We start from the raw sequence: 27,266 nt of genomic DNA, 5'->3' as shown, positions 1-27,266 counted from the left end.
CACGCTGTAGACACTTTACGGTTTTGTCCCATTGGAAGACACTTCAGGGTAGGATCAGTAATGCCTGCCCTCACTTACAGGACAGAGGGGCTGTACAGGTTGAAAATGTCACCAACGTCAGGTCATCAGATACAGACTCACATTCTTTGTCTAGTGCTTTGGGTAGCATCTTCCTGGAACAGTGATAGTGTCAGCTGTCAGTTACTCCAGCGTGGTTGGAGGCAGAGGCTCAGATAATATAAAAACCTTCAGATAATTACAGAATTAGGCTTGGATCATATTGGGTTGGCCAGAAAGTTCATTTGGAGTTTTCTATAACATCTAACAGAAAAACCCAACAATCTTTTTGGCCAACCCAGTATTACATAACCAAAAAAAAAAAAAAAATGGTAGATGCAGCTACCTGACCCAGTTATCATTACAGAGTAATTTCGTCTCTGAGATATTTGACTGAAGGAAGGTGGGCAGGGTGTCAAAAAGTATGCAGAGTGATACAGAGAATCTCAACTGAGCTGAACATTTCACTCAGTAGATTTCCCCAAATGGAAAATCTATGTGTGCACAATTGACAGTTGACTTTATGCCTCTACTTGAAATACAGAAGATGCCCTTAAGAGGGTAAGCTTGGAAAGAGAAAGGGAAAGATAAATGGTTCAAGACACATGAACATGTAATTCATGATCCGATCAAATTTCCATCCAAGCAGAGTCCCATTGACTTTTGTCCTAGATATCACTGAACTAGACAAGTCTTTCCCATGGTCCCCCCGCTTCCCCACCACCTGCCCCTGTCCTGTACCCCCAGAGCTGCTGCTGAAGCATGACCCCGCTTTGTTTTCTCAGAAGTGAAAAGCTTCGCTGGATCTCAGCCTTGGCCATGCCGAGGGAGGAGTTGGACCTTCTGGAGTGTTATGGTGGGTGAAAGTCCAAGAGGGAGTGTGAAGTGGTCAGAAGTCTGCTTTGGATGCAGCTTAGGAGGGTGGGTGGTACCGAGATGCATCTGCTTAAAACTGCTCATCACCTTGGCAATGCCACCCCTCCATACACTCCTTGCCTTGGGCAGTAGTTCACTCATTTTGAATATTCATCCCTTTAAATCTATCCTGCTACTTGTTTGCCTAAATTTTACCAACTTAAAGGCTTGGGGAAATAGGGGGAGAAAGTCCATGTGGAGTGGAGTTCGGGGGGTAGCAATACAGTAGATTTGTCCTGACCACCACCCCCCTGTACAGGATGACCTGAGACCCTGCCTCTACCCCAGGCTTCCAGGCACCCACAGGCAGTCACAGACACACACATTATAAAGTGTCTGTATTGAGTCTCATAGTCGTCCTCCAGCAAGGACTCTCTAATTTACATCCAGAGAGGAGCTGAACTCAAAGGAACACTGAGCTTTTAGTGACCTAAAAGAACAAATAAGGGCACTTTGGAAAAGGACATAGGAAAACTAGGATATAGATGGAGTTCTGTTCAGCGTGCAATCCATCTGCTGCACTTCACTTTCTCAGAAGAGAAAGAAAGCAAGAAAATTCTTGCTCCATCGCTGTGGTCTTGTGAATGGAGATTCAGACAAGCTAAGTACAGGTAACAGTGCATGGTCTATTTATTCTCTCAGAGAACCAGTGCAGTGTGGTAAAGCATAAAGAGCCACAAACCCATGTAAGATAGAAGTCTGTGGGTCAGGCATACTCTGGGGCTTCTTAATTTTGACTTTCAAAACTTTGGAAATTTCCCCTGGATCACAAAACCACAGAAAATCCAGAATGTCCTTAAGTCATCTTGATCAGCTCAGTAATTTATAGAAAAGGAAACCGAAACGAAAGGGCATTCAGTGCTTAGATTATACCAGGAAGCCCGCTGGATAAGTCTTACTGAGTCCCACAACATGTACCATGGAGAGAAGGAAGAATGAGTCTCAGAGTTTACAATGGAGTTGGAAACTTGGAACAATTAGGTAAAAGATAAATGGTTTGTCGTAGACAGTTTTATAGGAATTCAGAATCCAGTGAGGATGAGAGACATAGGGAAGATTTCAGTGCTTAGCAGAATCTCACTTCTTTGTAACAGTGGTCACTAAAACTGTTTCTCAGTTCATCTTCACTAGAGAGAATCTTTGATGCATTTCAATGATGGCATTTCTATGTCCTAATCAACCATCTTGGTCCCTGGGAGAAGATGGGGACTTTTCCAATTGTCTCTCTTGTGTGTAACTTTCAAGTTTAAACTCTCTCTCCTCCAAGTCCTCTCAAGCTACCAGCCCTGCAAGTCCTTCATGTTCTAGTGCCTGCCTTTCCTCACCCCTCTCCTGCTCTTCTCTTCCAAGACTCCCCACAAGTGCAGTGCCTTCGAGCCTACAAACCCCGAGAGAATGACGAGTTGGCGCTTGAGAAGGCGGACGTGGTGATGGTGACCCAGCAGAGCAGCGATGGTAAGAGGGGAATCCACAGGGCACAGGCTGGGTATGGAAGGTGGGACAGTGTGGGTGGATGTCCTCGTTTCCTAGGGCTGCTCTAACAAAGCGCCACAAGTTGGGTGGCTTCAATGGGTAGAAATGTATCCTCTCATGGTTCTAAAGGCCAGAAGTCCTTTCTGAACACTCTAGGAAAAGGTCTTTCCTTGCTTCTTCCAGATTTGATGGCCCCAGCTGCCTTGGCATTTGGCAGTATCACTCCAAGCTCTATCTGAATTCTGTGTGTGTGCAGATGTCCACATTTCCTTCTTTTAATAAAGACACCAATTATATTGGGCTTCCCAGGTGGCTTAGTGGTAAAGAATCCACCTGCCAATGCAGGAGACCTGGGTTATCCCTGGGTTGGGAAGATCCCCTGGAGGAGGAAATGGCAACCCACTCCAGTATTCTTGCCTGAAGAATCCTCATGGACAGAGGAACCTGGCAGGCTACAATCCATGAGGTCATAAAAGAGTCGGACACAACTAACAACTAAACAACAACAACCAGTTATACTGAATGAATGGCACACTCCGCTCAGGTATGACCTCATCTTAACCTCACTAATAATACCTGCAACAACTCTGCTCCCAAATAAGACCGCATTCTGAGGCTTTTGCGCTTAGCACTTCAACATATGTTTTGAGGGAATACAGCTCACCCATAAGAGTGGAGAAGGCTCAGAAGTGGGCAGCTACAGACTGTATCAGACCTAGTGCACGGGGAGGCTGAATTCCCCATGCTGGGGACTCTCCAGTTCCTTTAGCCTTCAATTCACAAGTGCGTCCAGGAAGGAGGTCCGGGGGAAATTATTGTGAGTCTTTTCCAGGTAATTCTTCTTCCCACCCACCCTGTGCCCGTAGGCTGGCTGGAGGGCGTGAGACTGTCTGATGGGGAGCGAGGCTGGTTCCCTCTACAACAAGTGGAGTTTATCTCCAACCCAGAGGTCCGCGCGCGGAACCTGAAGGAAGCCCACCGAGTCAAGACTGCCAAGCTACAGCTGGTGGAACAGCAGACCTAGCTGTTTTCTGGGAGGAAACCCCCGAGCTTAAGGATGAAATGTTCCTGGACAGGGCTGGCCCGGAACATGGCGGTGGAGGCCTTCTACACATCAGGAACTAGACCTTCTGAAGCCCAAGAACAACACCCAGCTGCCAGGAGCTAGTCCCAGGCCTCCTCTTTTTTTGTGCTTTGTACTTGGTGCGGGGATTTTGAGGGACTTTGCACTGGACTCTGAGAACCTTTTCTCATAGAAAAAGGGATCCATGGGGCCTAAGCCAAGGAACTTTACTTCTCTTACCCTGCAGCTAAATGCTTTCCGAATGCAGATTCAGAGCTGACCAGAGTTTCCATCATGGCCGTGTGTTAAACAGAATCTGACCCCTGTCCACTGGAGGGAGACGTTTAAGGAGGATGGACAAATCAGATGGGAGGGTTAATTCGGTGACCATTTAAGGTATCTTCCAACCCTGGAGATGACCTGTAATTACAGGGCAAGGTCAGCGCCTGCGTCTCTGGGGTCTGTTGGTGGCTATGTGAGGTGATACGCTCTCACTCTAATAAAGGTGGCACTTCTCTGAGTGTTTTCTCCCCAGACTCCTGAGCACTGAGCGAGGTTCAGAACGTGGGATCCCATGGTTCAGATGTCATGAAAGACCACGATGCTGACTGGGTTATAGCAGTGGCTGCTTCTTTCTTTGACTCTGGAGAGCTTGGGCAATTTTTTTCTGCTTGTTATGGCCTCAGTGTTTGTATCAGGAAATAGCATGAGTTGATGAAAACTCCAAACCTTTTTTTTACTGAACCCACGAGTTAAGGTCTAAGCTAGTTTAGGTGGATTTGGAACTGCTACTCAGGCCCTTCATGAGTTTATATTTTGACTTTAGATACTGTAAAGGTGTCACCACCACTGTTCATCCTCTGTGTGAGAAAGAGCGTGGTGCAGAATCCTAGAGTCCAGGTCATAAGACCTAACTTCCAGTTACTGCCTCACCACGACGCAGCCTGCCTACCTCTTGGTTTCCTTACATGTAAAATGCAGAATTAAGCCACATAACCTCCAGACTCCCATCCAACTCTGTGATGTATGATTCTCTATCTCCCACCAGGCTGCCTTTCTCAGTTGGAGAACATCCCCGCTTACATTTTTTTCTCACATCGAGCCGTCACACAGCAGTGGTACCGTCATCTTTTAAGTGGGCACATCGTGGTCCATCCCTGGACATTCCACGCTCTGCTTTATCTTTGGTGGTCATGGTTTAGCCGCTCAGTCGTGTCCAACGCTTGCGACCCCGTGGGCTGTATCTCCCAGGCTCCTCTGTCCAGGAGATTTCCCAGGCAGGATACTGGGGCGGGTTGCCTCTTGCTTTGTCATGCTTTATCTTTAGAGGGCCTCAGGGTAGAATTGCACTGCAGCTTCGTACAAAGGTAAGAATAATACTATAAATTTGGTCTCATACCCAATTAACTGTGATATGACATGATAGTATCACTTTTGATAACACGTTTGTTTACAGTCCATCCTAAAATGTAAGTTAGCTTACTTAATCTTTAGAAAAGTTATCACTATTAAGTTAATTAAGTTCAGAATAATACTAATTTATCCTGAACAGGCTGACAGTGCTAAAAAAGTCTAAAATAGAGATGACTATAGAGAACTCCGATTGAGATTTTACATCTTTTCATAAAGCTAGCTTTTAAGTATTAATATATGTTAAATGTATGTATTATAAGTAAACTAACAACTGATTCTTCTTAATAGCAGTAACAGTAATTTTGATCCAGATCTTTTGTTCACACCAGTATTTGAACACTGGCCATATGACTCAAAGAGAGCCATATCCAACCTTATATTTTCTAGGCAAACTCTCCCTTACTCTCCCAGGGAGATAAAATATCAACTTCTGAATGATATACATGTAAAAAAAAAAATGTTAAATGACTGCTTCTTTGCTTGAAGTTGCTAAGGTTTTCTGAGCACCTATAAGCTGACTTCTATTAAGGCTGAAAATGTCTTGAGGTATCTAACATATATTTGTTTAATCAGGTTATTCTCACCTAATCTGGGAAATTAAGAGACAACTGGCTTCCACTTGTGTTTAGATCCTTCGTTTTAAAAACAAAAAACAAGCGACAACAACAAAAAAGCTTAGATACGAATAATGTTTCCTGAATTGAATTACTACATTTTTATACTTTGGGTTTCAAAAAATTGGGCACAGTTCTTGTTATTGTCCCTTCCTTCTTCAGATTTTCAGAATTTAACTCAATTTATTCTTTAGTCCTCATTGGCATCAGTGCATTAGAAACTTAGCAATTTCTTATGAGCTACTGTGAAAACAACTATTAACCAACACTTTCTGGACAGACTGCATTTGAGGTGTATGTGACTATAGGCGGTATTTTGTTGGCATTTTTTTGAGGAAAACCTTGCACAGTGTCTTTAGGAGTCCTATTCATTGCTCCTTTGCTGAACTGTAACAAGCTTGGCGCTTAAAATCCTGTAGGTATATGCTGAGTCACTTCCTTTAAATTTCCGTCTGTCAATTTTATCCACTCACATGACTTAGAAAGCTGTTTTGTAAAGGTTATTTTCACCATCAGCTTTTCATTTAGAGTTAACTGTGATGTTATGATTCTTAGCGTTCGGCACTTACGCTGTCACAGTCATTTATAATGACTTTAATAAGATCAGCTTACATGTCAGTGTCTGGAAGGCTCACAGTTGGAGATGTGTTTATTTCCCCTGATTTCATTTTCTCTTAAACAACTTCTATATCCACAACACAAAGTAAAATGGATTTTGGTCCTAGGATGACTGATTTTTTTTTGATGTGGCCCATTTTTTAAAGTCTTTTATTGAACTTGTCACAATATCACTTCTATTTTATGTTTTGGTTTTTTGGGCATGAAGCACGTGGCATATTAGCTCCCTGACCAGGGATTGAACTTGCACCTCCTGCAGTGGAAGGCAAAATCTTAACCTCTAGACCTCCAGGGAAGTCCCTGTTTTGTTTTTATTAGTCTTTGGGATAGTTGTTTAAAAGTCTTTGAAAATGTAAAGAAATTACATTCCTTGGCTCTCCTTTCACACACATATTTATCCCCCTGAAATAAACCCAGTTTCCTCTTGGACCCCATGTCGATCTACCCATAATTGTCTCTATTTAGTGATGCTCTCCTTATCATAACTTCTGGTTCATGAAGTCAGATTAGAAATGCAGTATTTTGGTGCAGCAGCCATTTATAGACAAAACCGAACCTCACCCACCCACCCAGAGACACATCACGGAGCCCTGGGCGTGTCTGCACTTGGTTTTCCACACCTCTAGGTAAATATCCTCCTGCCGGCGGTGACCTGACCCTCTCACTCACACAGCTCAGTTACCTTAGAGCTGCATCGGCTATAAATATGACTCAGGAGCTGCGTGATTGCAGCGGCTCAGAGCCTGCTGTTTAACGTAATCTCCTGACTCTGAAATCAGGTGTGCCAAGGGGCCAAAGGTTACAAGCAAATGAGCTGAAGGGAGACAGACTCCAGACTTAGTCATGTTTCAGGTAGACTGAAAACATTCACTATCTCTAATGGCTTTAGACCCATTTCTTCCAACCCACTCGTTTCCAATGCCAATTACGGAGTGGAAATTTCTCCAGCCTCTTCCTGGGAAGAGGTGAAGCGCAGCATCCCTTCAGTTGGCAGAATTTCCAGGAAAACATCCCCAGAGCTAGGCGACGGCCGGAGGAAGATCCCTCGGGGCGTGTAGGTAAGTGAAAGAGGGTGTCTCGTCTCTTCTTTCCGGAAGGCTGGGCCCCGGGAACTGGGGAAGCAAAGGGGTTGGGTTGGTGTGAGCTGTAAACTTTTTTTTCCCCCAAGCTGGTAAGGGAGCTGGGAGGGAGTGACTACTGATCCCAGCTGCTTGGTGAATGAGTCACCGCCCTGAGGGCAGAGCCTGCTACAGGGAGGGGCCTGAGTCTGGCCCAGGAGCTCCCCAGAAGCTCCAATGGGCAGACAGATATTTTCCTGGCGTTTTACCTGAGCAGTTACCTCTGAACAATGCCGACTGAAAGCCCGAAGGAGAGCGGGAGCCGCGTTAGTTTGCACTGAAAGACAGGGCGCTTCTGAATCTACCCACAGGCCTCAGGGCCCCAGAACGCCAGGGAGAGTTCAGACTCTGCTGGGGAAAGTGGCTGAAGGCCACAGACCCGGGAAGACCCTGGTCGAGTCTGTAAGAGACCACAAGTCTGGCAAGAGATTCCAGCCATCACAGAGGCAGCCTCGGGAAGAAAAGGAAAATGCCTGGAGGAAAGAGGGCCCTGTGGAAGGGAGGCATCCTGCCAGTTGTAGAGGGTTTTCTTTCTGAGATCCACCGTGGGGGTTGAGAAAATCCCCCACTGTTGGAGTGGAAAGGACCCCAAAGGTCTTTGTGTCTAACCCCCTCCTGGTCACACAGGAGCTTGGGAAAAGGGGACAATTGGCTTAATACCACACAGCCAGAGAGCTGTAAACTGCAAATCCAAACAGCCTGCTGTTTACCTCTCGGGTTTTAGCACGTGATCTGCGGCATTTGTGTGCCTAACAAAGGGTTGAAGGTGACTGTAAAGTGCAAAGGTTGAGTAATGGAAAGGCAGGTAAGTTTTGAAAAAGTGAGAGGAGCGGGCGGTCAGACTCGTGGAATGGGTAATAAACAGGTTTTAGTGACTGGACTAAGCTTGGCCAGGCAACAGACTGGAAAGAAAGATAAGGTGTGGCTTTTACAGGCATTCATCCTTGCACAGCAGGGCCTTAAGAACTGGAGAGTTTCCTGAGTGTGGTGTGTGTGTGAACTTGAGAGTTTCCTGAGTGCGGTGTGTGTGTGTGTGTGTGTGTCTGTGTGTGTGTCCTCAGCTTTAGGGGAGGAAAAGACAGGAGGATCCTTGATAGATGATGGAATGTGTGCAGAGACACTGGACTTCCTCCTTGAAATCAGTGATACTGGCATTAGCAAATAAAAGGGGAAAAAAAGATGAAGGAGGAGTTTTCCAGTTGAAAATCAAAGAAAATGAATGGGTAAATTATTTTTTTTTCAAACATTTGACAATAGTCCTTTAAATAAGTTCTGGGGACACATTTTAGTTCCTGGGTATGAAAATGTACCTGATTTCACTGATTCAAATAATGAAAAGTTATAGGAAATAACAGGGCTTCCCTGGAGGCTTAGTGGTAAAGAACCCATCTACCAGTTCAGGAGGCCCAGAGACCCGAGTTCAATCTCTGTGGGAAAGATCCCCTGGAGGAGGGCATGACAACCCACTCCAGTATCCTTGCCTGGAGAATCCCATGGATGGAGGAGCCTGGTGGGCTACAGTCCATGGGGTCGCAAAGAGTCAGACACGACTGAGTGATTGAGCTTGAGCACCATAGGAAATAAAAGCCAAACCAAACTGAATAATGGACAAGAAGGCAAAATAACAAAGTGGGTGAACTGGAGCTCTTGGGAAGATTCCGCGCTTGTCGATGGTGGTTCGGAGGACTTCTGAATAACAGATTGCACTCTTGGCGGCTGCAGGGACACAGACTGGGACAAGGGTGTCTACACACTGGGCAGAACTGGATGGAAAGGATGATGTAAGCAACAACAGGGTGAGAGATTCCACCCAGGAAGGATGGGTGGAATCTCCGTGGGTGGAAATTCCGTTCTCAGACAATACACTGCACAGGAAGGGATGTACTTGAGGCAACTTGACCAGAGCAATGAGGCTAAGAACCAAAATGTGAAGGTGACACAAAGACACAGAAGCGCGAAGGCTGAGGCAGAAGCCAGCTCCTCTGGAGTTCCATATTTTATGAATCATTCTCCTCTTAGATGCCCGGGCACCGTAACCTGAGGTCAGTTTGACCATCTCTCCCCCCTACCCAAACAGTCAAGTTCTGTTGATTTCTTCCCCGCATCACTCCCACTGATTGCTTCCCTCTCGTTCTCCTTGTTATTGTTTCTCTTTCGTTCAGTCGCGTCCGACTCTTTGTGACCCCATAGACAGAGGAGCCTGGCAGGCTACAGTCCATGGGGATTCTCCAGGCAAGAATACTGGAGTGGTTGCCATGCCCTCCTCCAGGGGATCTTCCCAATCCAGGGATCAAACCCAGGTCTCCCCTACTGCAGGCAGATTCTTTACCAGCTGAGCCACTAGGGAAAGCCCGTTGTTACCAGCTGAGCCACTAGGGAAAGCCCGTTGTTCTCCTACCACTATTTTAATTTCAATACCTCATTCCTGGACACTGGCATGCTGTCCCCACTGATCTATTTACTCCCAGTCTTTTCACCGTCAATCTTTGTGGAAGAGTGCCTTATAGTGATTTCAGGTTTGACTGTATGTATCCTCTTTACCCCTCTGATTAGCTACCAGGTAACAAGTCTGGATCCACCCCAGACATCCAGCCCCACCTCCCTCCTCTCACATGGCCCCTTGTCTACGATTCACTCCCCTCCAGGCCTGTCCCTCTCCAGCTTTGGAATATGAAGCTTCCTCTTCCCTTTTTACAGTGCTTTCTTCTCTATGTCTCAGGACAATGTCCCTCAGTTCAGTTCAGTTCAGTTGCTCAGTCATGTCTGACTCTTTGCGACCCCATGAATTGCAGCATGCCAGGCCTCCCTGTCCATCACCAACTCCCGGAGTTTACTCAAACTCATGCCCATTGAGTAGGTGATGCCATCCAGCCATCTCATGCTCTGTCGTCCCCTTCTCCTCCTGCCCCCAATCCCTCCCAGCATCAGGGTCTTTTCCAGTGAGTCAACTCTTCGCATGAGGTGGCCAAAGTACTGGAGTTTCAGCTTCAGCATCAGTCCTTCCAATGAACACCCAGGACTGATCTCCTTTAGGATGGACTGGTTGGATCTTCGTGCAGTCCAAGGGACTCTCAAGAGTCTTCTCCAACACCATAGTTCAAAAGCATCAATTTTTTGGCGCTCAGCTTTCTTCACAGTCCAGCTCTCACATCCATACATGACCACTGGAAAAACCATAGCCTTGACTAGACGGACCTTTGTTGGCAAAGTAATGTCTCTGCTTTTTAATATGCTACCTAGATTGGTCATAACTTTCCTTCATAACAATGTCCCTACTTCTTTTTAAATCAGACAGTACTGAGTCGATTACTTACGTACAGACCAAGGGTCTATGGAGGGATTTGATTCTAAATCTAATCTAGATCACACCCATTGTTTTCTTACACTCACCCCTACCTTTGCCCTCCTTTTTTAAATTTATCTCCCCCAACTCCAGTCTTCTTGTCTGGAAAAATCCCCTGGACAAAGGAGCCTGGTGGGTTACAGCCCACGGGGGTCACAAAGAGTCAGACATGACTGAGCACACACACACAGCTACCAAAATACTCCTTCAAGTTGGCGCCTCTTGACATAGTTGACATCCCATCCAAAATTTACATATTTTGCAACTTTGGACAAATACATAAACCTCTCTGTGTCTCTGATTTTCATCTGTCAGATGAATAATATGTTCTGGGGTTGTTGTGAAATGAAATTCCCTATTAAAGAGCTCAGTTCAGTTCAGTCACTCAGTCTTGTCCAACTCTTTGCGACCCCATGGACTGCAGCATGCCAGGCTTCCCTGTCCATCACCAACTCCCAGAGTTTACTCAAACTCATATCCATTGAGTCGGTGATGCCATCCAACCATCTCATCCTCTGTCGTCCCCTTCTCTTCCTGCCTTCAATCTTTCCCAGCATCAGGGTCTTTTCAAATGAGTCAGCTACACAATAAATGCTAAATAAATGGCTACCACCATCATTAATATTTTGTCTAAGGACCAATTTCTGAGTAAGTGAGCTAGTTCACTTCTTCCTGTGGTTTCATAAAATATACACAAAACTGTCCATCAATGATAGCATCTTTCCTATTCAGAGTTTTCAGCTTTTAGATGATATATTGGCATTCAGGAAGCAAGAATCTCTACCTGCATTTAGTGAGGTGGAAAATAAAAAACTCAAAAGACTTCTCGGTCAAGGCATTCTTAGGAAATCATTGAATTATCATTGTCCTCCTCTGTAGATTGGGGTAAAGCGATCTGACTTGCACAATTATTTGTCCAACCTCCTCTCCAGATCCACATGGGCTTTGCATCTTTCCTCACCAGCACCTCTTCCAGCTCTTTCCACCTTCACCCTAACCCTCCTGCATTGCAGGCAGATTCTTTACCCTTGCCCATTCCTCACCAGTCTCAGTGCCACCTTTTCTTACACTTTTCCTTTCATTGGCATTGCCCCGAGTCCATCCTAAGACCTCTTTCTTTCGTGCTACATTCTGTCTGAGCCATTCTGCATTGCCTCTTGACCTCAACTAGCATTTTCTATGCTGAAGAAGCTCAATAGTAACCTCTAGTCTTTCTCACGGAGCCAAGTTCCCCATTTTCCTCCCTAGACACGTCCACCCTGACAACCACAGGAATGAAAGCCTCAACGTGCACAAACTAAATGGCCTTCCTGTCCTGGTATTTGCTCCAACCCCATTATTTCCTTTCACAATCAATAGCATTTTTTAATTACCAAAGTCTTTGTCCTCTTCTCTTACTCCTTGAGTCCTTTCAACTCATTTCTTATCATGTCATATTACAATGCTTCTGATTCTGAAATATTTCTCAGACTTGACCCTCTTCTTTCTTTAGCTTTCTCTAGCCTCTCGTCATCTGTCACTTAGACTCACTCCATAAGTAGCCTGGTCTGGTGTCTCTGCATCTCCTCTCTAAGCTCTCCAATCTTGGGCTCCCTTTGTCTTTCTAAAACCCAAATTTGGCCAGTGAGTGAAAAATGCCACTGCCTCTCTCATAGCCCGGAGAAAACAGCTCAAGCATCCTAGCATTGAATTTGGGCCTTTCCCCCTGGAGTAGGAAATGGGAACCCACTCCAGTATTCTTGCTTGGACAGAATTCCATGGACAGAGGAGCCTGGCGGCTACAGTCCGTGGGGTCTCAAGAGTCGGACACAGCTGAGTGACCTTCACGTTCACAGTCCCACTCTGTCTCTTACCAGCCTCCTCTGCCACAGTCCCTCCATTGGCCTCTTCTATGTACAAATCCAGCCCCTGCGACCTCCTCCCTAAATGTCTTCCCAGTCTGCCTTCTGCCTTCAAGTGCCCTTCCTTGAGGAATCCCACTTCAGCTCTCCTTTAAGAGGAATGCCCTGGACTCGGAAGCTTTCTGAGCCACAGTGGACATGGGTGCTGCACTTTCTGGACGTATATCTCACCTTGTTCTCATGGCTGAGTTCCCGCACAGCATCGCCCGCCTATAGTGTAACTGGTCATTTGTGTTGTCTGACTCCCCAGCGAGACTGTGAGTTCCCTGAAACTTGGAAAGACAGTTTATTAATCTTGTGTTTGTTCACCCAGTGCTATTGCTGCCTATAAATCCCCACTGAATGATGGAATGAACATCTGCCTTCATTTCTCAGGACTTGGTTATGAAATTCAAGTGAGAGGGTATTTTTGAAAGAACATTATACACTAAACTGCAAGTATAAGAATGCTAACTATCCCAGATTTTCTCTCTGGCCTAAAACGATACCACTTCTAGGTGAATGAAGGCAATTCTTCACCTCTAAGACTTACTCTTAACTAGTCAAGACCATTTACGACTTGAAATGAAATCAACAAAAGCCAAATTGTCTTTTGCAGCCTATTTTCCTGTCTTCTGTTAGTGCAAGTGATGTTAAAATATGCATTTCAAAATACATTCAAATGGACTATCACAGAAATATATAAATGAATAATTAATAATGTGACTAGCAGGAACAGAAAATAGAGTAGGATTCCAAAAGATTTTAGAGCATTTTTTCAGACATGTGCAGAGACTGTATTTAGCGTTATGATGGCAGGAGGAAGGAAAATACTAAGTGAACAGGACTGTTCAGAGCTTGAAATGTAAGAAAGCTAAGTAGAGATACAGAGGTCAACTCCCGGCTCTTGGCTCCTGGACAGTCTCAGTTGTGAAGCTATGGTGGATATAGCCATCCCTAGGAAAGCACTACAACTAGGGTTGCCAGATTTAGCAAATGAAAATATAGGTCACCCCCCTCTTACAGGAAGTATACTAAAAAAATTGGTTGTTTATCTGCAATTCAAACTGAACTGAACACTCTATATTTATCTGGCACACGAAGTTGCAACCCAAATGACCTGAGTATCTTTAATTTCCCAGGGGCTCTAGGGCATTTCAGAGAAAGAATTATCATGGGCTTTGTTACTGCGTACAACCAGGAGACCTAGGGCCGTGGTTACAGTGGTGGTGCATCGCCATCTAGTGGAAATATTGTGAGCATGCAGGCTTGACGCTTAGAAGAGTTCTATTCTGGAGTCTACAAGGAAGGAAGGATTCTGTTCCAGCCAGCTGCACACTCGGAGATTGCACTGTTGGAGGGTAATCAGATCCAGAGAATAGGGGCTTGGGGGGAGGGTTGGTGATGCGGGGGGAGGGGTGGTGATGGGGGGGGTGGTGGTTTAGTGGCTAAGTCGTGTCCGACTCTTTGCAACCCCTAAGTCCCATCAGACTCGACTCTGTCCATGGGATTTCCGAGGCAAGAATAGTGGAGTATTTCATTAGTCATGTATGGATGTGAGAGTTAGAACATAAAGAAAGCTGAGCACTGAAGAATTGATGCTTTTGAACTGTATGGTTCTGGAGAAGACTCTTGAGAGTCCCTTGGACTGCAAGGAGATCCAACCAGTCAATCCTAAAGGAAATCAGTCCTGAATATTCATTGGAAGGACTGATGCTGAAGCTGAAGCTCCAATACTTTGGCCACCTGATGCAAATAACTGACTCACTGGAAAAGACCCTGATGCTGGGCAAGATTGAAGGCGGGAGGAGAAGGGGACGCCAGAGGATGAGATGGTTGGATGGCATCACTGACTCGATGGACATGAGTTTGAGCAAGCTCTGAGAGTTGGTGATGGACAGGGAAGCCTGGTATGCTGCAGTCCATGGGGTCGCAAAGAGTCAGACAAGACTGAGCGACTGAACTGAATACCTGAGTGGGTTGCCATTTCCTTCTCCAGGGGATTTTCCTGGCCCAGGGATAGAACTCTCCTCTCCTGCCGTGGCAGGCAGATCCTTTTCCACTAAGGCACCAGGGAAGCCCCCACGTGACTAATCTGCTCGTGCCCTGAAACCTAAGGAGAAGGAGCAGCCTGACCCTAGAGCTCCAGCATACAGTGTCAGCTCACTCACTCTCACCAAATCCAAAACAAAAGCTAGAGAGAGCTTGCTCAAGAGCCTTCCAAGTGGGGATGATGGCTCAGGAGAGTGTGCAACTATGATGTTCTTTGTAATCACAGATAATTATAACAAAGAATGAAAGAAGTCATCTAAAAGGTAAAGAGCTGAAAAGATGTAAAAGGAGGCACATCCTGGAATTTTAAGGATACTATCTCAAAGTGTTCAAAGAGTTCAGAAGAAACTTATTGCTGCAAAACATGCTAAAAATCAATACTAACATTAAGACCAACAATGGTAATAATAATAAAACCAAACTTGGAACAGGGAGAAAGGAAAAAAATAAATATGCTTCTCGAGGCAGACGTTATAAGGTAAACATGGAATTTAGAGAAAGCAAAAACAACTGACTCTCACTTTAGCCTGTCTTCCCCAGAAAGGATAACATTCTAGAAATGAAAAGGATTGGACAAAAAACACAAGATTGTCTTAAAACCCAAACAGGATGCTTACAGCTGACTTAAACAATTCTATATTTCTTCCAGAGCAGAACAGGAGAGGGTGCCTAAAATTTAATAGAAGCAATCATCCTAATTTTCAAAGAGATTATTTGTAGAAACTAAAGAATTGACTTAATGCAATATTTTCATAAATTGTTAGAAGAGATTATTGAAAGATTGTTTGTGAACATTTAGATTAAAAATAATCATAAAATACAATAGATTTCCTTATATATGACTCATGCCAAACTAATTTATGTTGTTAGGTTTCCAAGAATGTTAAATTATTAGGGTGCTATAAAGAGAAATTTTTTTTTTTAGTGAGTCATACAGCAAAGGTTTTTTCCCCAAAATCCTAGATATGGCAAAGGATAGCCCTGGATAGGAACAGAGTTAAGGAAGATTTTAGCTAGTTTAACTCTGTACTCAAAAAATAATGCTTATTAATATTTTCAAAGAGTTAGGTCAAAATGTTCCATATTTATTTTTATCTTGTTTACTAATAATAAATTACTTGACTGTAAAACTCATAAAGCATTCTGAACAGAGAGAACCAAACTGCAAAAATATGGCTAATTTATGTAAGGACTCCAAACTACCTTAACAAGCTCAATAATGGACATTTAGGTTGCTTCCACATCTCAGCTGTTGTTAACAGTGCTACAGTGATTATTGGGATGCATGTCTCTCTTCACGTTATGGTTTTCTCCGGATATGTGCCCAGGACTGGGATTGCTGGATCATATGGTAGTTCTGGGTTTAGTTTTTCAGGAACCTACGTACTGTTCTCCATAGTGGCTGTCCAATTTACATTCTCACCAAACAGTATAGGAGAGTTCCCTTTTCTCCACACCCTCTTCGCATTTACTGTGTTTGTGGATTTTTTGATGATAGACATTCTGACTGGTGTGAGTGATATCTCATTGTAGTTTCAATTTACATTTCTCTAATAATTAACAGTGTTGACCATCTTTTCTTATACCTGTTGGCTATCTGTATGTGTTTTTTGGAAAACTATTTAGATCTTCTCATTTTCTAATTGGGTTTTTCTTTTTAATATTTTTTATAAACTGCATGAGCTGTTTGTATATTTTGGAGATTAATTCCTTGTCAGTGGCTTCAGTTGCAAATATTTTCTCCCATTCTGTGGGTTGCGTTTGTTTTTTTTTTTTTTTTCCATTTATGGTTTTTCTGTGCAAAAGTTTTTGAGTTTAATTAGGTTCCATTTGTTTGTTGTTTTTATTTTCATTACTCTAGAAGATGGACTCAAAAAATACTGGTCTGATTTAGAGTGTTCTGCCTGTTTCCCTCCAGGGGTTTTATAATGTCTGGCCTTACATTTGGGTCTTTAATCCATTTTATTTTTGTGTACGTTAGAGAATGTTTTAATGTCATTCTTTTTAATGTAGCTGTCCAGTTTTACAGGAGCCACTTATTGAAGAGACTGTCTTTTCTCCATTGTATATCCTCACCTCCTTTGTCATATGTGAATTTATTTCTTTGTTTTATCCTGTTCCATGGGCACCACTCTTATAAGGAACATGTGCAAAGCTCTTATTCTCTGGAAAAGAGGCATTTAAGGTGGGGAGAGTGGGACCAGGCCCCTTGAGGCCAGGGCTCTGAGGAGTGACATATAGCCCTCAGATCTTGTGATACCAGGTTTATTCTTTGTAGCACAATGCAAAGCAAACCTCAGATCAGTTAAACAATACTGACTTCCTCCTAGCAGAAGAAAGAACTTCATTTTAATTACAGCTTTCAAAATTCTATAGGCTCTTATGTAAAGGAGTCAGCTCCCCCTCAAGCCTGCAGCCCCCACTGGAAAGTTAAGAATTAATGATGCTCCATCACTGGTGGTGTAGAGCTCATCCCTGCATCTGCCAGCTGGTTGGACTTGTCAGCCCAGGATTCTGTGCTTCTAAAATGTTTTCACTGTTTTCCCTTGGTTTGATCTTTCATTCATTCTCAATTCTCACATTTTGTTTTCAGTATACTGTTAGAGACTGCCTAAGACTTTAATTGTATATAAGCACAGATCTTAAAGCCCATTACCCTCCAGTTCTTGGCTTTGGATATCTACTGTTTGTTAAAAATACAGGGCATTACATTACTTATCTAAGTTGTGTTTTCATTGTTTAGTCGCTAAGTTGTGCCCAACTCTTTCATGAGCCCATGGACTATAGTCCACCGGGTTCCTCTGTCCATGGGATTTCCCAGGCAAGAATACTGGAGTAGGTTGCCATTTCCTTCTTCAGGGGATCTTCCAGACCCAGGAATGGAACCTATATCTCCTGCATTGCCATGTGGGTCCTTTATCACGGAGCCACCAGGGAAGCCCTTACTTATCTTAGCGGCAGGAGCCTAAATCAGTGAAGATCTGGATGAGAAAATGTCCAGCCTCTTTGCAGGCTTTGAAAGCAGCATTATGTTGTGGTAACTGATGGCAAGAGAGGAAAAACAGCATGGAATTGAACAGTTACTCTCTTCTACCCCTTATGTAGAAGAATTTTTCCCTTACGCTGTTTTTAGCCTGCTCATTTCATGGGTGTCATGAGACAAAATGTGAACGCAAAAGAGAGAGGTATATTTCAAAAGACCCAGTTACATCATAATTGTTGTTTAGTTGCCAAGTTGTGTCTGACTCTCTTGTAACCACGTGGACTACAGCCCGCCAGGGTCTTCTGTCCATGAAATTTCTTTAAAACCCTACACAGATACCCAGACATGTGTTTGTGTAGCTAAGGTGATTCCTCTCCATTTCTCAATAGTTTCCCTTTTAAGTTCTTAGGGCCCATGACCCTAGAACTAGTATGGTGGATATGTTAATACATGTTTTTGAAACAAATTACATTTTCCAATAGTCAGCATTGGAGGTCCAGAATAGCACCCCATGTACACTCAAGTGCACAGTGGTTTGAGTCAATAGCCCTGAAATTCTAGTTATTTGGACACTACAGGGTCATCAGAAGTGTGTGTGTTAGTTGCTCAGTTATGTCCAACTCTTTGCATCGCCATAGACTGTAGCCTGCCAGGTTTCTCTGTCCATGGGATTCTCCAGGCAAGAACACTAGAGTGGGTTGCCATTCCCTTCTCCAGGAGATCTTTCTGACCCAGGGATCGAACCTGCATCTCCTGCATTGCAGGCAGATTCTCTACTGTCTGAGCCACCAGGGAAACCTGTAGGGTCATCATATGTGGGCACTAAATGTATATACATAAATATACATATAAGAGCATCCTCTTCTTGGTCTTCCCACTCATCTACCCCACCCCTTCTCCACTCGGAAAAAAATAAAAGAGCTTTGGGAAAATAAGTCATGGTTCACAATTCTAGAGACTTGGCCTAAATAGCCTCGAGCTTCTCTAGTCATCCTATCCCTAGTTAAGCGTTAATTGCGTCAGTCGTGTCTGACTCTTTGCGACCCCATAGACTATAGCCTGCCAGGCTCCTCTGTCCATGGGATTCTCCAGACAAGAATACTGGAGTGGGTTGCCATACCCTTCTCCGAGGGGATGTTCTCTACCCAGGGATCGAACCCTGGTCTTCTGCCCTGCAAGCAGATTCTTTACAGCCTGAACTACCATGCCTGTAGGGCCCAAATTCCAGAAAAAGTCCCAGGCTCAGGTTTGTTCAGGCTCACTTCTGGGTTTGAGATGAGAACATGGCCTAAAGATAGGACCAAAGACAAGGCCCAAGAGGCCCCATTCCCCGCCCAGCAGGAGAGACGGGGTCCAGAAGGATGCCAGGCTCCTCGAGATTCTGCCCCAGGGGGGTCGGTCAGTCCCTCCTGGGCCGCCCAGGGCACAGCTGCCCAGCTGAGTGGGCAGCAGTGAAGGACACGGTGGTCTTCACCGGCGTGAGAAGGGACACACAGAAGTACAGAGAGAGAAACCCAAGAGGAGACAGTTTACTGCTCATGGTGGCCACGGGCTCATCTGGGAAGAAAGGAAAGGAAACAACATAAACGGATACAACCTTCAGAGGGGACACAGGCCCCCCACTCCATCTCTTCAGGACCACCATGCAGAGGTGAGGGGGAAGGACGGATGGGGCAAAATGAGCTCTTCCTTCTCAAATCAGCGTCTGGCAAAATGAGCCCTGAGTCCAGTCTGTCCAACTTTGAGCCCCGTCTCCTCGGGGGCGCTCCAGCCGTCTCCGGCAGGACGGCCTCTCGGTTCTTCGGCTCCACGACTAGGGGCCATGGCTACTCTCGTCTTCTTCCTCGGGGGCCGGGGGCCGCTCCCCTGGGGCGGCCGGTGGTTCCTCCTGGGTCTGGCCGAGCGGGGCCCGACCCGCTGCAGGCGGGGTGCTCTCGGGCACCTGGGCGAGGCCCGGAGAAGGCGGCCTACCGGAAGCCTGCGTGTAAGGGGCAGCAAACAGGTCCAGGAAGCAGCCGTCCACTCCCGGGGGGCCCCCCAGAGCCTGCGGACAGAAGGCGCTGGGGAACGGCAAGTCTGGCAGGCAGGGGTCGGCCCAGGGCACCGGACCTGTGGGGCCAGAGCACACAGCACAGTGCGCGGCATGAAGGGTCCCTCCCTGCCGCACGGAGACACGGGTCAGGACCCCAGAGTGGCTCTCCCCTCAGGACCAGGCAGACTCCCCGCCTCCATGTCTCGAGGGCCTGGGGTGGGGGCACAGCGAGGCAGAGCGCGGGCCATGGGCGGGAGGAGCCTGGGAACCCCTTCTTCTTTTGAGTCTCCTAGGGCGGTGACTCCAGGATACCCGGGGGCCAGGTGGCCCTCGGACACTCCCATCAGCTGCCATCTACTCACGCCCCTCATTCCTAGTCCTCACCAAGCCCTCGAAGAGATGGGAATGGTATTCCCACTTCAGACTCCAGGAAGCTCAGGAGAACTAGTGACGGCTGAGCTGGACTCCTTTGCTTGGTTTCACCTCCCTCCAAAGCTCGCTCTCTCAGAGAAGGAAGTGGCAACCTTCTCCAGTACTCCTGCCTGGAGAATTCCATGGATGGAGGAGCCTGGTAGGCTACAGTCCATGGGCTCGCAAAGAGTCGGACACGATTAAGCAACTTCACTTTCTTCCTTTCTATAGCTCCTTTTGGAGGCAGAAATGGTAACCCACTCCAGTGCTCTTGCCTGGAGAATCCCATGGACAGACGGGGCCTGGTGGGCTACAGTCTCTGGGGTTGCAAAGAGTCGGACACGACTAAGCGACTAACACATATACAAAGCTCTCTCTTACTCTGCTCTGAAACCTCCAGGAAACTGGAGGACGAAGAGCTTCACCAAGACAGCCCGTCTTGGGGCTCTCTCCCCCTCACCCCCCTCAAACACTGGGGCAGGGGGGGGCCTTCTCTTCCAGCCCCGACTCACCCATGTTCCCGGCCGGCGGCTGCAGCAGGACGGGCCCTGACGGAGGGCCTGGGCAATAGCTCTGGGATGAGCCCCCGCCGGGGCCACAGGACAAGGCGAAAAGAGGGTCTTCGGGCAGCGGTGGAGTCAGCGAGCTGGGCAAGGGGAAGGGGTGCAGGTATGGAAACTGGGGCTGGGGGTGCTGGAAGCACTGGGTCTGTGGGGTCTGGGAGAAGGGGCACGGTCCTGGCTGGCTGCTGCTGCTGGGCTGGTACTCCTGGGGCTCCAGGTCCTCTAAGTATGAGCAGGCAGCGGGTGGAGTGATGCTGTGGGGACAGAGGAGAACTTCCTGAAGCTCCGAAGGTTTCACTTGGAGCCCTTCCCCGCCCCCCCCCACCTGCCTCTCCACGAACCCCAGGCCTGATGCCGCCTCCTCTTCCCGCTCCAGCTCTCACCCTCTCTCCTCTACGGCTGTGATGTCCTGGTGCTTCCCCTCCCCATCCCCTCGCCCTCTAATCCTCACTACGTCTGCTCACTCCTTGCTTCTCTCAGCGCTTCCCTGGTGGCTCAGATGGTAGAGAATCCACCTGCAATGCAGGAGACCCGGGTTCGATCCCTGGGTCAGGAAGACCCCCTGAAGGATGGAATGGCTACCCACTCCAGTGTTCCTGTCTGGTGGTGGTGGGGGGGGACCCCATCTCTCAGTTACCCTCTCCCCTCCCAAGCTCCATCCATCTTTTCTCCTCTGCGCCTCTCCCAGGATAGCTCAGTACGGCCCCCGTGACGTGGCAGACAGGTACCTTGTTCCCCACAGCCCACAGGGGCCATCCTTGTGGCTGCTGTCGCTGCCCAGGGTGTCCAGCAGCAGCGGCATCAGCTGGGGGGCGTGGACAGGGCCGAGGGGAAAGGGAAGGTTGGCTCTTCGGACAGGCGGGGGGCTGAAGAGTGGTGGGGTCACAGGCCCTCTCTGGGGGCCCTCATTCTGCAGGTTTGAGCCCAGAGTCTGGTCAGATGTCAGCAGCATGGACGGCTCTGGGAACAGAAGTCCACGGGGGGTTGTGAAAGTAAGAAAATGGGGAGGGGGTGCAGCCTTGGCAGTGCTGGAGGGGGTCAGAGTGCAAGAGGCCTGGGCCCCCCTGAAGAGGCCCCACTGAACAAAAACCTCGGAGAGCTCTGGCCGCTCCCAGGTCTTCCAAGAGAGAGCCCTTTGACTTTGCCGTCTTCCCCAGACAACCCTCAGAAGTGGGTCAGCTCACCTGGGAGGGAATCCTGAGGGAGGGTCCCAGGCTCCAGGTTCGCGGACTCGGTAGGTGGCAGCTCGGCCACAGAGCTGGAGGCAGACGGATCGGGGGCTGCAGGTCAAGGGGTCCCTGGACTCTGACCGGGGCTTCCAGGTAGGGAAAGGCACCCACACATCCAAGGTCTGTCTCCCTACGAGGCACTGGCGACTCCCAACCCCACCTGGTCCAAATCCTCTAAATATCAGCTGACAGCTCTGGCTCGGACGGTAAAGAAGCCACGTGAGATGTGGAGACCCGGGTTCGATCCCTGGGTCGGGAAGAGCCCCTGAGAAGGGAATGGCCTCCGGCTCCAGTATTCTTTCCTGGGACATCCCACGGACAGAGGAGCCTGGCGGGTTACAGTCCGTGGGGTTGCAGAGAGGTGAACAGCTAAGCGACTCACACACACGCACCCCATCATGTGCCCAGCCTTCCGACACCTTCCCCCTCCTAACCCCAGGATCCCAGCTTAGACCCCACCTCCTGCCCACCGGGAGGGGCCAGGAAGAGGAGAAAGTCTTACATGCACTGGTTGCTGGCGGGGGCAGGGGCGGGAACAGCAGGTGCGTCCTTACTCTCCTTCCCATTCATTTTCCGCCACTTGGCCCGGCGGTTCTGGAACCACACCTGTAGGGGAAGAGACACCTAAAGAGCTTGAGGAGGAGGGCAGAGCCTGAGGCCCAGGCCCGCTGGCCCGTGATGGCTGTGATTGAAGATGTCCCCACACCACTCAGACTGGTATGAAGCGTTCATCTAGGTGGGGTCTGAGTCACCTCCCTGCATCATCTAAGGCCACGGCCGGGTGGAAACAGGCAAGAACACGGCCCCGGCTGAGGCCTCGCTCCAGCCCCTGTTGGGGAGCTGCTGAGTACTTGCTAAGCTCCCCCAGAGCCCCGGCACGTGGGCTCCCCTCCACCCCCAGACCGGGGGAGTCATCACCCTTTACCATGATGCGCTGGGGAGTGACCCCCACTGTCTGGGCGATCTCCCGGCGCTTATCGCTGTCTGGATAGTGGTCGTCTTGGAAGAGCCTTTCTAGCTCCTCCAGCTGGTCTGGAAGAAGAAATCACTGGCTTTGAGGATGAACACCAGTGATGGGAAAACACACGCCTTCCAGGAGGGACCACTGTCCCCAACCCAAGGGCCTCCCACAGCCTGGTGGCTAAGCTCCCCCCGTGGGCTGGGGCCTCCTCTGGCTCGGGCTTTGTGGCAGGGAGCTGTGTGCTGGTTACTTTCCTGTTTCTTCCATGTTCCCATAAGAAAACGCAACCTTTCCCTCTGAGGGTCAGAAGTCATGGCCCCACAGAGGTCAAGAGAAGTTCCAGCCAAGGTGACGCATAAGCTAACTGCTCTCCCGTCTCCTGGGACCACGTTCTCTGTTGGGTCCACCTTTGCCCAGGTCCCCTCTGGTCTCCCCTCACCTCAGGGACTCACCCGAGCGGTACAGCGTGCGGGTCTTCTTCCGGACCTGGCAGGTCACTTCCGGGGACCTCTTTTCCCGCTCCATGTTTTGGTTGTTTTGGGCCAGTGTGTTGAGGAGGTTGGCCATGTGGCAGGACCCCCGGCCTAACCCACAAGGCACGGGGTTGTACGTGGCCCGAGCCGGGTTAGTGCTGGGAGATGCCTTCGAGGCCGGACCCACAGCGCTAGGCTTCTGCTCGCCGGCAGCTGGAGAGTAGGGCCTCTTCCCCGGCCTCCCCTCTGTCCCCGGGAAGGGAGGCCCTTGCCCCTGAGGCTGGGGTCTAGGTGAGGCCAGGGTTCTGGCTTCACGGAGAGCCCCTGGGCTGGGGCGCTGGCAGGCTCTCTCAGCCCCAGCCCCTTCCCCAGGGGGCTCTGATGGCCGCTTCTCCCCAGAGATGGTGCAGGAAAGGAGCACGTCCTTGCCTGGGGTGTCCTGAGTGTGGGGGCCTGACCTCTGCACGGCTTCCTCCTCCTCCAGCCTGGCAGCGGGGGACTTGCCTGCACCCTCCGGGCCTGCAGAGAGCCAGCACCCCGACTTCAGCCCAAGAGAAAGAAGAGCCTGGCCCAGGAGGACGTGCTGCTTCCTGGTCTGCAACTGGTGTCCTGTTTGACCTTAAGCTTTTGCTTGTCTACTGAGCAAACGCGCTAACAGTTCCAGGTGAACCTTCCTAACTCGGCTACTGTGAGGATCAAATGAGGGAATCCTTCTTGCCTGCAGAATTCCATGGACAGAGAAGCCTGGCAGGCTACAGTCCAGGGGGTCACCAAGAGTCAGACACAGCTGAGCTACTAACACATACGTACACACCTAGCTTGGAAAAGAGAAAGCACACGGATGCAACCATGAGGGGCCTGAGCTCGTGAACCTAGATGGTGGCGGAGCGATCCTAATTTGGGGGGAACTTACTCCCTGGGAGTTCCCAGGTTTCTCCCAGACACCTGGATTGTGAGTTTGAGATGGAGACTCTGCAGCTGATCAAACTGGATCCCAGTCCTGCTCTGGACACAGCGTCAGGGCTCAGAGCAGGGACACGGCAGGACTGAGTGGTGTCCGGGGGCCCAGACAAGGGCATCAGAGGGGAGCTGACAGGAATGTCTACCCTCATCTCCCACAGAACTGGCTGTCTCCTCACCAACCCTCCTCACCCCTATACACACCCTCATCTCCTCCCTGCAAAGCAGGACCTCAGCTCAGGGCCTGGGGCCCAGGTCAGCCCCCCTTTTACAGGTCTGGGTGACCTGACAGGCACTGAACGTTCCCATCACTCAGCCTCCAGCTTGTCTGTCCTTTTCTGAGCTATGACGGATTCATCAGGAGTTTACCAGGTCCTGGGCATGGTGCTAAGCACCTTTAAGAGATCAGTCCGGTCTGCATTTAATCACTGTGAGAAAGGCATAGGCATCTCTCCCTTTAACAGATGAAGAAATGCGGATGGCAGAGTTGAGTGACTTCTTGCCCAAACTCACAGCGCAGGGCTCTTGTTCACTAGACAGAGCCCTTCCGAGGGTCACCAACCTGCCCCTCATTTCTCTCCCAGTTATTCATAACCTCCACAACTCTCTCAGGTCAAGGAGCTGCTGTATTATTTCTTCCTAAACTGGAATATTTTTATTTTTTTGAAATTTTTTAAGTGGATGCTCACTGGTGTTTTGGCCCCCACAGCATGTGGGATCTAGTTCCTCCACTAGGGGTTCTACCAGGCCGCCTGCATTGGAAGCGCCAAGTCTTAACCACTGCGAAGTCCAAGGGCGAGTTTTTTTTTGTTTTTAAATGAAAGTTGTGTGAGATTGACTAGCTTAAGGAATGGCTTTCTAACACTGTGTAAAGAGAGATGTAGGTCACGGGCTAAGGTGCTTTGTCAGACTGTTTCCTAGCGTACAAGCTGGTGACAAGGTTTGCAGGCTTCTACTCCATGACTAAGCCAAGGCTGGATAGCGAAATGCGGAAGAAGGGACCGACTGGTTTTACAGTATTTTTGAAGCACTGGAGCCTAGCAAACCTGGTACACAGTAGGCGGTCACTAAAGGCAACAGATCAGAGGGATAGCTTTCCTAAAGTGGCTCAGCGGTAAAGCATCCGCCGGCCAATGCGAGAGACCCGGTTCCAACCCTGAGTCAGGAAGGCCCACTGCAGAAGGGCATGGCACCCCTTTGCCTAGAGTGTCCTTCCCTGGAGAATTCCACGGACAGAGGAGCCTGGTGGGCGACAGTTCCTGGGGTCGCCAAGAGTTCGGACACGACTGAGCGACGGAAGAACAACAAAGGAGGGTGATAGGCCCTGGTAGGAAAGGTGATGGGTCTTGGAACCTAGAACAGCAGAGCCTCAGCCCTCTTTCCTTCGCTGCGCGTAGAGAGTTCCGAACCCCAAAAAGGAAGGGTGCTCCCTGGCCTGTGACACCCCCTCGAATCGCCCTCAGCTCCCAGCCCCGACCCTCCCGAGCTCTAGAGGCCTGGCCGCTGGGCCCCCCGGCTCCCGCGCACTTACCCCGCAACTCTGAGCCGAGCTCCCGGGTGGGCTCCATGGCCTGGACTCCGGCACGGGCCGCCCGCCGCCTAAAGAAGCCTCGGCGCGGGCAGGTGTGCGTCTGCGAGGCCCGCCCGGGAGGGCGGCGCGCGGGGCAGCTGCAGGCGCGAGGCCCGGGGCCACGCAGCTGCGCGCCCCCGCCGCGGCCGAGAGGGGCGGGTGCGGCCGCTCCCTGGGGCTGGGGCCGATGCACGCGGGGCGTGGGCGACAGCCAGCCTCCAGGGCCCGGGTCTGGGAGGCTGCGGCGGTCATCAGCGCCCACCATCTCCCAAGGCCGGCCTTGGCACTGGGCTCCGGTGGCGGCTTGCGCCTTGGAGACGGAGTCCTTCCTTGGGAACCCGGGGAGGCGACTTAGGGAGTCACTTATCCTGAGAGCCCCAAACCACTGCTCCACTGAGGTTCCCCCAAGCCTAAGCCCCCAAGACCCCGTGCGGACTGGAAGGTTCGCTAGAGCCCCGAGCTAGAAGAAGCCAGGCCACGGGGCGAAGTCTACATGTCTCAGATGGACATAGTTGCAGGAGCCCCGGAGGCCACAGGTAAGGGGGCGGAGGGCGGGGAGGCCATGCGTGCTGCTCAGAGTTTTGGTTTCAGTTTTCACCCGCTTGAGACCACTTTTACTCGCCGAAAATGGGTGGGGCGGAGGGCACAGAAGAGAGATCCTACAGGCGTGATCTTTGTGACTCTTCGTTCACGGAACGTTTCTTGCCTTCTTTATAAAAGAGTTTAAGAATTTAAAATTCTCATGGCGTCGTCCTCCCATCTGCCCTTGAGTGGGAGGTGATGGCCAAATTGAAACAGGTGCTTGGTGCTGGGGGTGGGGGTGGGGGGCTGTCCAGGACCGAATCCAGGTGTTTTGCTTTTAGGATTGAAAAGACTCTGGACAGCGCGTGCTTTCAGGCTGTAATCACCTGTTGGTATATTTTTTTCTGCGCCTTAAATTCTTTTGAGGTGTTTCACCTACACATGTGAACTTTGGAAAGCTGGCAGTTCTAAAATACAAACATATGAGAGAGTTAATTTTGTGATAACATGATCATAATTCCAGGCCCTCTGGTGTTTCATTCTGACTCCGTCAAGACGAATATCCTCAGGTAAATGAGAGGTTTAGAAATTGGGGCCAGTTTCAGCTAGAAATCCGGGCCATGTGAGCAAGAAAGAGAGGGCAGCAAAGTGGCTGTTTGTGAAAAGTCACCATTTGGTGACATGGTGGTAACGAATACAGTAGTCTGCTTGATTAAAGATTTATAGGACACTGTCTGCCAGGCCCGGTGCAGAAGCTTACTGGTGGAGAGGGGATTAGAACAATGACACAAGAGAAGGAACATTGTCCATTCAACAGAGGTTGGGTTAGAAGGATGCACAGAGGAGCAGAAGCTTGCTGGACTCGGTTGGGGGTGGGGCCAGGAAAGGCCTTCATGGAGGGGGTGACACAGATCTGTGAGCTGAAGGTTAAAGCGAGAGGCATTGCTACTGTGTCACAGCCCTGCTTAAACTCTGCCATGAGCCCTGCCTGCCTGTGTGATAAAAACCAAGCTCCC

The 27,266-nt window shown here is 49.0% G+C and overlaps 2 protein-coding genes and 1 long non-coding RNA gene across 3 annotated transcripts in view; 2 read left to right on the top strand and 1 right to left on the bottom strand.

Moving 5' to 3' along the window:
- The window catches only part of ARHGEF5 (Rho guanine nucleotide exchange factor 5), a 29,178-nt gene extending 25,149 nt beyond the window's left edge, over positions 1-4,029 (top strand). Inside the window, 3 exon segments of the mRNA XM_070461435.1 lie at positions 843-913; positions 2,323-2,427; positions 3,312-4,029. Of these exon segments, the coding sequence (XP_070317536.1) occupies positions 843-913; positions 2,323-2,427; positions 3,312-3,469 (334 nt within the window). The 3' untranslated portion in view covers positions 3,470-4,029.
- Positions 4,030-6,874: 2,845 nt separating this feature from the next.
- LOC139032976 (uncharacterized) overlaps positions 6,875-27,266 on the top strand; it is an 89,609-nt gene continuing 69,217 nt past the window's right edge. Inside the window, exon 1 of the long non-coding RNA XR_011485598.1 lies at positions 6,875-7,211. This is a non-coding gene — a long non-coding RNA (uncharacterized lncRNA). The remainder of the gene's footprint in view (positions 7,212-27,266) is intronic.
- Positions 19,343-25,993, bottom strand: NOBOX (NOBOX oogenesis homeobox). Its single transcript, XM_070465343.1, has 8 exons — positions 25,690-25,993; positions 23,178-23,717; positions 22,690-22,796; positions 22,267-22,370; positions 21,720-21,793; positions 21,264-21,495; positions 20,485-20,789; positions 19,343-19,638 (listed from the first exon to the last, which is right to left on the bottom strand). The coding sequence occupies exons 1-8, from the start codon at positions 25,991-25,993 to the stop codon at positions 19,343-19,345; spliced, it is 1,962 nt and encodes a 653-aa protein (XP_070321444.1).

This window comes from Odocoileus virginianus, chromosome 1 (assembly GCF_023699985.2).
Source record: "Odocoileus virginianus isolate 20LAN1187 ecotype Illinois chromosome 1, Ovbor_1.2, whole genome shotgun sequence".
Taxonomy (NCBI): Eukaryota; Metazoa; Chordata; class Mammalia; order Artiodactyla; family Cervidae; genus Odocoileus; species Odocoileus virginianus.
The sequence above is the reverse complement of the archived record's forward strand: the minus strand, read 5'-3'. Positions and strand labels throughout refer to the sequence as shown.